This window comes from Petaurus breviceps, unplaced genomic scaffold (assembly GCF_028583685.1).
Source record: "Petaurus breviceps papuanus isolate PSGF00001 unplaced genomic scaffold, PetGlider_PUasm1.0 208, whole genome shotgun sequence".
Lineage (NCBI taxonomy): Eukaryota > Metazoa > Chordata > Mammalia > Diprotodontia > Petauridae > Petaurus > Petaurus breviceps.
In genome coordinates, this window is record NW_027185852.1 from 26,946,694 (window position 1) to 26,957,708 (window position 11,015).

At 45.4% G+C, this 11,015-nt stretch overlaps 1 protein-coding gene across 1 annotated transcript in view; it reads left to right on the plus strand.

The window, feature by feature from the left end:
• LOC138165203 (cytosolic carboxypeptidase 6-like) overlaps positions 1-4,616 on the plus strand; it is an 826,089-nt gene extending 821,473 nt beyond the window's left edge. Inside the window, exons 11-12 of the mRNA XM_069093324.1 lie at positions 663-759; positions 4,494-4,616. Coding sequence (XP_068949425.1) covers positions 663-759; positions 4,494-4,614 — 218 coding nt within the window. The 3' untranslated portion in view covers positions 4,615-4,616. The remainder of the gene's footprint in view (positions 1-662; positions 760-4,493) is intronic.
• Positions 4,617-11,015: the final 6,399 nt, after the last annotated feature.

Sequence of the window (11,015 nt, forward strand, 5' to 3'; positions counted from 1 at the left end):
GGAGTCACAATGTCTCAGGTGAGGTGACCCCGGCCCTGGTCAGGCCTCATCTGGAGGACTGGAGTCCTGTTGTGGGTGCCATGTTTTAGGAACGATGTTGGTAAGCTAGAGAATGGCCCAAGGAGAACAGCCAAGATGGGAAAGAGTCTTGAGCCTTCCTGACATATGCAGATTCAAGGAATTGGGACTGTTTAGAAGAGAAGGCTCAGGGTGCCTTCTAGTATTTGAAGGATTGTCATATATATGACATAGAGCCTTGTCCTGCTTGGCTCCAGAGGACTGGACCAGAGCCATGGGGGTGGCAGGGAGGGGTTAGAGAGGAAGCTGAAAATAGACTAACTTAGCTTTGATGCCAGGAGGAATTTCCTGCACGTTAGATGTGTTCCCAGGTAGAGTGGACTTCCTTCTTGGAGGTCTTCGAGCTCAGGCTGGATGACCATGAGTCAGAGATGCCACAGAAGATTTGGATTAAAAATCAATGAGCTCTCAGGTTCTGTGATTGTCTCAGTAGCTCAGGCCACAGGTACCTCCTTTGGTCATGGGCTGCTGGGCCTGAGTCTGTCCATGCTCAGCAGAGCCTGGGCAGCCACGACCCTGCCCATGGCTTTGCTTTCCTTTGAAATCTCTTTTTCTAAAAGGCTCCTTAACAAGAGAACACTCAGACATGAAGTTGGGGCGGAACGTGGCTCGGACATTCATGGATTACTATCGCCTGAACCCCATCATGGAGAAAGTGTCCTTTCCCATGCCCAGGCTCAGGTAAGGGAGCACATAGAGAGGGGGCCTGCATGGTCTTCTCTGACCCCTGGCATCGGCCTGGGTATGGCCAGCACAACAAGCCTTAACCCTTCCTGTGGGCTAGGTCCTGTGCTAAGTGCTGAGGACTCCAAGGAAGGCAGAAGAGGGAGGACCTGCCCTCAGGGAGCTCACAGTCCTTAAAGGGCTGTGTCAGCGGTCATGATGATAATGGCCATTATAACCATGATGATTGAGATGGGAACATTTTAACATGGGAACCCTTGCCCTGCTCTCTGGGCTCTTGGGAAGAGAGGGCTTTGGAAAAAATGTTAGAACCATGGAAATAGGAGGCAGCCCAGAATGCTGCTGGGCTCAGAAAACCAAGGTTCTCGCCTCTTTTGCTGACACCTTGTGTGACCTGGAGCAACATAGAACAGCCTCAGTTTCCTCATCTGTAAAATGACTGCTAAGGACCTTTCCAGCTCCAGATCCATAGTCCTCCCGTGTCCTTGCTTTTACCCTCCCTGGCTTCAGTTTCTTCACCTGTGCAGTGAGGGAGTAGAACTCCATGGCTTCCTGTGACTATGATTATGCCTCAGATCCCACCCCCACTTCTGCCTCTGGAGGCTGACAGAATCCCCTGCTCCTTCCCCAAGCCCATCCTTGGTACCAGCAGGGAAATGGAGCCTGGTCCAGCCCATGGCTTCTGCTGGGCCTCTGCCCCCTCCCCCAAGCAGCAAATGCTAGGACAAGGAGCACTTCAGCTTTTTAAAGAAAAGTTGTGTTGTGTCTAGGAATTCATCACTGCTGCTGCTGTTTTCCCATTTCTTTCTTAATTTGGGGGTTTTATTTTGCTTTTTAGAGGGTAATTGGGATTAAGTGACTTGCCCAAGGTCACATGGTTGGTTTTTATGTTAAGTGTCTGAGGCCGGACTTGAACTCAGGTCCTCCTGACTCCAGGGCCGGTGCTCTATTCACTGCGCCACCTAACCCCCCCCCCCCATTTCTCTTGATAATTATGAGATATCAGTGGCAGCCCCTGTGCCTGGCCCATCTGGGGAGCTAGGGAGGGCCAGGGGAGCGACAGCTCCTTAGAACTGCCTGAGCTGGGCCAGAAGGCAAGGAGAAGAGTAACCACTACCCCACCCCACCCATGTCAAGAGGCATAGGTCGTCTTCACCAGTGCCTGGGCCAGGGCCAAGAAAAGGCATCTGGAATTAGAAACTGGCCTCAGGCTTTTCATGTGGAAAATGGAGTGACCTTTAGGGTTATGTCCAGCTCTGAATCGATCACTGCTGGGTAGGAAGCACATATTCATATCATCCTCATTTTTCAAATTAAGAAATTCAGGCCCAGAGTTTTAATACAATACAATACAATACAATATAATATAATACAATACAATACAATACCACACAAAACCATAAACCTAGGAAGAATCAGAGTTGAGACTCCAACCCAAATTCAGATTTGATGAGCATGAGTTCTAGGATCTTATTTTTAAAATGTCAAGCAGCCCAGGGCCAAGCATAGAGCCCCAGGGACCTCCTGCCACAATGAGGCTGAATTACTAAGATCTACCCTTTGAGTTCAACCATCCTGAGTCCACCAGCCTTCCAACTAGTTCTGAGTCATCGAATAGTACAGTTGATTAGCCCAAACAAGACAGTCAACCAACTCTGCTAAGCCCCGGAGATACAAACACAAAAACGGAACAAACGGGCCCTGTCCTTAGGGAACTTCCACTCCACAAGAAGAGTATGAGATACCTTATAAAAACTTTGTTTAAACTGAGATAGACTGTCTCTAGCATTCCATTCATAGGGAGCTCAGTAATCCTGCCCCAGAAGGAAGTGAGGCCAGTCTGGGACGGCCTGTTCTTGAGGAAGCCCTGTCGGCTGTTTGCAATCACCCCTTCCTTTCCCAAGGTTTACCAGCTGTTTTCCCAAGAGCCACAGCCAAGCTCACTGGTCCGTTGTCTGCAGGCACTGTCTTCTTCCCATTTCTGAAGAAGTTTCCTTTCTCCGGTCTTGAAGTACCCGTGCTATTTCCTATCTGCTTATTGTTTTAGAACCCAGCCACGTCCCTCATCTGGACCAGATGACTTGAAGGGCATCTGGGTCCTTCTCGCCATCTCCTTCCTTGGCTTGCATATCCTCCTGTCACTATTTTTGTTCTTCGTTTTTGTTGTTCACTCCTTGACCAAGAAAACAAGAGGCAAAAACCAAATAGCATTTCCTTCTTCCCGTTGTCACCATCCCATCCTCTCTAAAGGTCTTGCCTCTTCCTTTGATCCTCCTTTCCTCCCTCCCCCAATCTAGATTTTTTTTTAAACCTCAACATCTTTTTGCTGTCCTTAACTTCCCAGACTAGCCTTATAGCTCATTCTGAGCATCAGGGACTGTAACACAATTTTAATGTAACTTGTATTTTACTTTTTTGTCAGTTAACAAGTATTCACTTTTTCTTCTTCCCACCTCCCCCACTGGAAAAAAAAGAAAACAAACTCCTCTAATACACACGCAATAGATAGTTAAGCAAAACAAACTCTTTCATTGGCCATGCATAAAAATATGTTACCTCATTCTGTGCCCTCACCTTTCTGCCAGGAGGTGATCAGCATGCTTTATTGCTGGACCTCTGGAATTGTTGTTCATTAAAATGGTCAGAGTTGTTCTAAATAGTTCCTTCAGTTGAGGCATGATGGATTTTGCTTCAGCTTCTTGTTTTAACTCTGTGTAAATCTTTATGTTTCAAGCATGTTTCTTGAAAACAATATATTGTTGGATTCTATTTTCTCACCCAGTCTGCTATCTTCCATTTTATGGTTGAGTTCATTCCATTCACATTCACAATTGTGACCATTAATTGTGTATTTCTCTTCTGTAGTCTGTCCTACCTTCTCTTTATAAAGAAAGAGGGTGATGAAAGAGTAATGTGCCCCGCCCTTGGGTTCTAGATTAGGTGCAATGAGTTTCTATTCCCTTGAATCTCTTCTCTTACTAGAGCCCAATCACAGGTTCTTGTCCTGCCTGGGGAAATCTAAGAAAAAGTCACTGAGTCATTTTTCCAGCCCATGTCAGCATAAGAAGACAGAAAGATCTATGGATATTTCAATGTATTGAACATTTCATGTTCTGTGATTTAGGGTCCCTACCAAATTTGGCATTCTGTATTCTATTTTCTAACTCAGTTATTCATTAAACATCAATGAAATGTTTACTATGTGGATTTTATTGAGCCAGGGGTGTGGCATGATCAAATCTACTCTTTCAGAAGATCAGTGTAGCAGTTAAGTGCAGGGTAGATGGACTGGAGTGAGGAGGGAGGCCAGACACCAGGTTATTTCACTAGTTAAGGTGTGAAAAGTTGAGGATAAGGACTCATATCAGGGTGGTGGCAGCCTTAGAAGAGAGGGGGGAAATAGAGAGATGCTATGGAGGTGTGAATGAGAAGACCCAACAACATTGAATGTCTGGGGTGAATGCAAGTGAGGAAGGGAGGGTGACACATGGGCTTGGGGCCTGGTGACTGATGGTTGTGCCCTTGACCATAATGAACCCCCTCTTGGCACCGACCACCTGTGTTCTAAGGTCTCTTCCAGATCAGACCCCTTCCCAGTTAGAAATCTGTGATTGCAGCCCCACTTGCCGCCCACTTTCCCAGTAGCAGATCCAGAGGTCTGGTTGCAGGCCCAGCAAGGTGTCCTCAATCATTGGATCATGCTTTTCTCTCTAATTTGTTCCCCTTTGCAGGAAGGAACGATCACCTCCCTTCAAGTACTCACATGTTCGGGCCCAGCCAGGTTCCCACTTGGCCCTCAAGGGAGAGAAGAAGAGCTCTTTCAATCACAAAGACCACTCCCAGTCTTCATAAAGACCCAGGAGATGCTTGCAGGGCTTGGGAGAAGGGTCACCCTTCAGAGCCAACAAAGGCAAGAGTGCCGCAAAGGAGGGTCTGAAGAGAAGCCTTTCCTTCATGTCCCACATGAGGATTTCTGAAATGATAAGTAGCCTGGAAAGAAAGGGGAGAATTGGAGGGGTGGGGAAAGGACACACACACATATCTATATGGATCCAAATATTGGCCAACCAAGAAGACAGGTTACCTACCTGACCCAAGAAAGGGGTGTGTGTATGTATGTGTGTATGTAGTTACATACATGTATGTATGTGTGTAGTTACATACATGTATGTATGTGTGTATGTACTTACATACATATACACTTATTATAGAGACATATATATGTACATATATATATATATATATATATATATATATATATATATATATATATATATATATATATATACCATATAAGCATACACTGAAAAATAATGGGATTACAGGTCACACTCAGGTTTTATATGAGCCAAATTATGGCCTACGTTTGGACAAATATGTTGGAAGTTTACCCCTGACTTTTCCTTTCACTGATAATAAATTGAATGCAGAGCTGGAGCCCATTTGCTGCTAAGCCAATAGAATTCAAATGATAATTTTCTGTAGCAAGATGACCCACAATTCCCAGAGCTGCATACAGACATCTCACCGAACTCTCTGGCTTTCCCTCTTTCCAGAAGGTACAGCTCTGTAGCCACGAGACAATGGGTAGGCCCAAAGCAGAACCCAGAAGTTCTGGCTTTCCCTGCTATTCTCTCCTTCCTACAGACCTGAACAGAGTCAGAGAGAGGCTGATACCCTTCTTAGGGCTAATGGCTCCAGCTGCTGCTGCAGGTCTACCTGAGCTGCAGCTCAGCTGACCTGGTTACCTTAGTGGGGTAAGAGAGACAAGGATGGGGTACGTCTCTCACATTAACTATCCAGTAGGCCAATGGATCAAACTCTCCCCTTTCCTTCCAGAGCTTTTTAAAGTTGCATATGTTGCTATGAATTGTTAATTTCTTAAGCAAAGGATGCTGGCTACTGCAGCTTTGTTGACTTTTAAACGGGGTTCCCTAGCATGAAGCTCCCTTCCTGCACCCCTCCCACAAATGCTTCCCTGAAAGCTGCTACTGGGAAGCTTATTTCAAATGTTGGCTCCAAGATTGGTGGGTCCTTCAACAGGTCTGTTTTGTTGCTCATCTATCCCTGGGTAGCCTGAGATCAGTGCACAGATGGGGCCTGGCACCAGTGCCTATATCCGTACCTCATTGGTCATATTCCATGGCAGAATCAGGTTGTGGGGGGAAGTGATTGTCACTGGAAAAGATTGGAGAATAGGAAAAGGAACAATCCTTCCCACATACCCCTCCCCTGTGCCATGTTTGGAAGAGAGATGAATGACAACAAAAAAAATCCAAAGCCCCCTTCTCCATCCCCCTTCCCAAGGTGGTAGAGGTTAAGTGCTCGGGCTTTTTTTCTGCAAGGGAAAGTGCCTTAGTATGATGAATGTGGCCTCAGCAGCTGCTGGCGGCTCCCTGTCTGGGTAAGAAGCAAGATGAGTAATTGTGACAGCAGATAATTAAAATGACCTGACTGAGACAAGGATTAGGAGAAGTGCCAGGAAGCAGGGTGGGGATTGGAGAAGGAAGCCTCCTTTGAATTCAGGCTGCATTCGTGGACAGCTCCTGTTGGGCCAAAGGCCCTATATTTCTGTTGAAGATGTTGTTCAAAGTTAGTTATAGAAATTGAGAGAGAAATTTCTTTTAAGTGTTTTCCTCTTGCATGATGGTCTTTAAACATTGATGCCAAGAGTCCTATGTTTATGGGCTCAAAAACACCTGGCTGTGTGTACAACTCATCTCAGGGGAGCCTTATACTGGAGGAGGTTGAAATAAAGGGGTTTGTACACCAGCTGACTTTCCCTGGAGTCTTCCTTCCCTCATTTTGTACTGTTTTCATCAAGCCGTCAACCCCTCCATTCATATTTAGAGTCAGACCCCAGCTAACAAAGGGAATGCGTTCCAGCACTGCTGACAAACTTCTAGACAAGAGGCCCATTCAGACCCCATTTAGAGCATTATGTTTGCTTTGGAGTGCCGCATTTTAGGATGGGTGTTTATTAACTGGACCATCCAGGATGTTGGAGAGGAGGCTCTCAACCCACCCATCCCTCCATCCACCCACCTATCCATTCGTCCACCCAGCATCCATCTATCCACTCATCCAGTCATCGACGAAATGCTTTCTGTGTTCAGAATTCTACTCTAGGTGCTGAGGGAGATTTGAAGTTAAGGTGATGTGCCATGCCCTCAAGAAGCTTTTGGTCTAGTTATAATACAATCAGATGAAGAAAATTAGTATACTCTATTGAGCCTAAAGGAGAGAGGACTCTGGGGAACATGGTAGCCATCCTCAAGTATCTGAAAGGCTGTCATGTGAAGAAGGGATGGCTCCTGGAGACAGAACCAGGAAATGAGGGTGAGGAGGATGCTGCCAGGGGAGGTTTAATGACAAAGTTTTCTCATAGTCAGAGCTAGAGGGTTGAAGGCAGAAGTTGAAGAACATTTCTCCCACTTCCAGGGTCCTAAGTCCAGCCCTGGCCCTCTTCAATCACAAAAGGCTAGGTCCCCTTCTCCCCACATCTCTGGACATCTCATCCACTGCACACAGATGCAAATGGTATCCCATCTTTAGGCCCCAGGGTCTGCCCCCACCTTTCCAGGTCACAGGCAAAACCACCTGTTCAGTGGCAAATGTAGACCTGCAAATCCCACTCTGGGGCATGAAGACTTGAGCCTGGACCCAGCTGACTGGGGCTGAGTGTGGGTGAAGCTGGGGGGCAAGCTAAAGAAGAGTGATTGTACCTAGCTAGGGCCTCTCATCCAGGAAACCTAAATACAAGAGTCTAAGGGCTATGCCCATCCTTGCTTTAGCTTCAATAATGCCTTGGGTGTCTTTGACCTGGTCAGGTCTAACCTGACCTTGGGTCCCAATCCCTCCCTCAAAAAAAGCTCAGAATTGCAGAGCTGGGATGGACCCAATAGGAGCCTAATCCAACTCCAATTAAATGTCTCTAAAGCATCCTCAACCAGGGGCCCTGCCCTGAGCAGGTCATACCTTAGCCTTAAGTCCCTTAAGTCCCTCTCTGATACATGTCAACTGTGTGTCCCGAGTCCCTCCTTGTGTCCCATCCTTAAATGCCACCTTCCTGGTATGACCCAACCTGGTGTCCTGATCACTCCCTCTCTCTAATGGTTCAGATCTTATACTTCTGACCCTGTTTCATGCTCAGTCAGGTACCTGTCGCCATTGCTTCTCTGGTTCTAGTAAAACCACCGAAACCAAGACAATAGAGATGAGCTCAGGAGTTGTTGCCAAGCTGTTGCTGACCGTAGGACAGAATTCTGCCCAATCTAGCAAACATTAATTATGCACCTCCTGTGTGCCAAACGTAGTACCAGGGGATGGAGATGTAATGACAAAACCAGATGTAGTCCCCCCTGTAGGAGCTTATATGCTATTGGAGAGTACAAACATGTACACAGATGAGAAAGATCCTGGTAGGGAGTGAAGGAATCAAGAGAATGGTTACAATAGTCTAGGGAAATTTGAGAAGCAAGAAGTCAGCTGGAGGGATCAAGAAAGACTTCATGGTGGTGATAGCTGAACTGAGTGTTGAAGGAAGACAAAGACTGGAAGAGGTTCAGGTTGGCTGAGACATGGCGTAGAGGGGATTAGCATGAGCACCATCAGTGTGTGCACTTTATGCCCAAGACCTCGGGCAGCTCACAGAACAGCACAGCACACCAAGTAAATTGATATGGGGAAAGCTTGCCAGGAGGAATGACGGACCCCACTGCCCTTCCCCCAAGAAGCATAGCTTCTCTTCGAGTAGAAAGGGCTGCTTTACAGGCACCTGCCCAGAGCTTCACACTCTGCCTGTTTCTGCCTCTTAGCTGGGGGAGTTCTGGAGTAGAGGGCATCTACTTAATGCCCTCCTCAGGGCTGGTGCTCACCCTTGTTACCCTTCTGCTTCCACAGTTCAGCTTTCTGGGCTGTCTTAGGCTTGCAATGTGGCCTAACGCTCAGAGAGCTGGGTTTAAATCCTGACCCTGTCAGTAACTGTATGTCCTTGGGCAAGTCATTTTCCCTCTCTCTAAAATGGGGATCATAATTCTTTACTCCCTATCTTACAGGAGTATTGTGTCATTAGAAAAGTGAATTAACTTTTAACAAGTCATAGAATTGGGAGTTTGTTTTTTAAAATGTCAACACAGACCCCAATTGATCAGGGTCTCAGTGTAACAAAGGGGTCTGAGGTTCTGCCTGGTGACTTCTAATGTTCTTTTAAAGCAAGAAGATTTGTAGTAAGGTTACAAGCTAAAGCCCAAAGCCCTGGGGAGACCCCAGTAAGGCATATGAACTCACTTCTCCTGCCCCTTCCCAAAGACTAAATTCTTTTCTTGGGCAACTGCCAGTCAGAGCATTTCATTTATATTAACAGCTGTCTGAGTGCATGGCCCAGGGACTGAAAACATGATAAATATTTGATGCTGGTTATGAAGAGACAGCTCCTGGAGAGGCCTGGCTAAATCACTCTTATTCCCAATTTCTCTACAGTGCCCTTGGTCTGGCTCTGGACTCTTCTTTATCCACCTCCCACCTGGTGCCCACCTGCCTGCCCTGAAGGGAGCTCTAGAGGTCACAGGAGCCTGCTGCCTCCCTAGTTCTGGGTCTGGGGAGGGCCCCAAGACAGGGAGGAGGAGAGGTGGCATCAGGGGGTGGGGGCAGGGCAGGACTCCCCAGATGGCTGATGAAGACAGGAAGGGATAGCTCTTGCCTCTTGCTGTCCTGCAAGGTACCCCAGCAACTTCCCCAACCTAATGGCCTCCCAGGCATTCTCTCACTTTGCCCTTTCATTTACCAAGGCCTTTCATGAGATCACATCTGGAAGTCCCCATTAGCCTTCTCTTGACATGCTTAGTGTGTTACAGGGAATCCTCAACTTCCTCCTCTCTTGATAATAAGGTGAGCACAATGATTTACATGAACAACTTACCAAACACCAAAGTGGGAGCTGTTACTGGCTGCTCTCCATTATTCTTGCTAATGTTATAGGGTGCATTTCGGTAGGGGGAAGAGAGGAACAGCTGATGTCCCCCCCCCCAGCACAGGATGTAGTCACAGCTAACAAGGTGTTAAACCAAATGTAAATAGAGCAAAAAAGAATCCCAGAAGGTAAAAGGGCAGCCAACAGAGGTGACCAGGTGTTATCAAGATGCTAACACAGGTTATGTGGTTTGTCCTTCATTCTCAAAGAGGACCGTGACATCAGGAAGATGATGCCATGACTTGCAATTGAAAACCCCCAACTTTGATCACGTGAAATTAAAATTTTTTGCACAAACAAAATAAATGCATCTAAGATAATCAATTAATAAACATTTATTAAGTTCCTATTATGTGCTAAGTTCTGGGGACACAAAAAGAGGCAAAAGACAATCCCAAAGCAGATTCTGGGAAAAGATAAACATCTTCATATCAAATTCCTCTAATTAGGGTTTTTATCCAAGATTTATGGCTAACACATGTCTATTTGATTATATATGCACACACATATATAACCCAAAACTATTCCCTAAGAGATAAGTGGCCAAAGGATATGAGCAAATTGTTCTCAAAAGAATTACAAACTACTAACTATTATATGATAGAATGTTCCACATCACTAATAATTAGAGAAATGCAAACCAAGAACAACTCCTGGTTAGTTGGTAAAGATGATAGAAGATGGGGACAATTAACATCGGAGGGATCGTGGGAAGACAGGTATTCTAATGCATTGCTGGTGGAGCTGTGGATTGGTTACAACCATTCTAGAAAGCAATTTGAAATTATGCCAATAATGTGACTGAAATTTCCATACCTCTTTTTTATTCAATTTTACTTTATTTTCAGTTCAAATTTTCTCTCCCTCACCCAGTGAGAAGGCAAGAAAAACAAAACCCATTGCAAATATATATATATATATATATATAATCATGCAAAATAAATTTCCATATTAGATATGTTTGAAGAAAAAAATAGAAAGAAAAGAAAAACAAAGAAGAAAATATACTTCAACCTGCACTCTTAGTCCATTAATTCTCTGTCTGGACATGGATAATATGTTTCATTATGAGCCTTTTGGAAATGTGGCTGGTCATTGTGTTGATCAGAGTTAGTAAGTCTTTCAAAGTTTATCTTTATAATTTTGGATTATTATATAAATCATTCTCCTGATTCTACTCATTTCACTTTGCATCAGTTTATACAAGTCTTCCCGGGTTTTTCTAAAGTCCCCACATTCATTAATTCTTACAGCACAATAGTATTCCATTGAATTCATATAC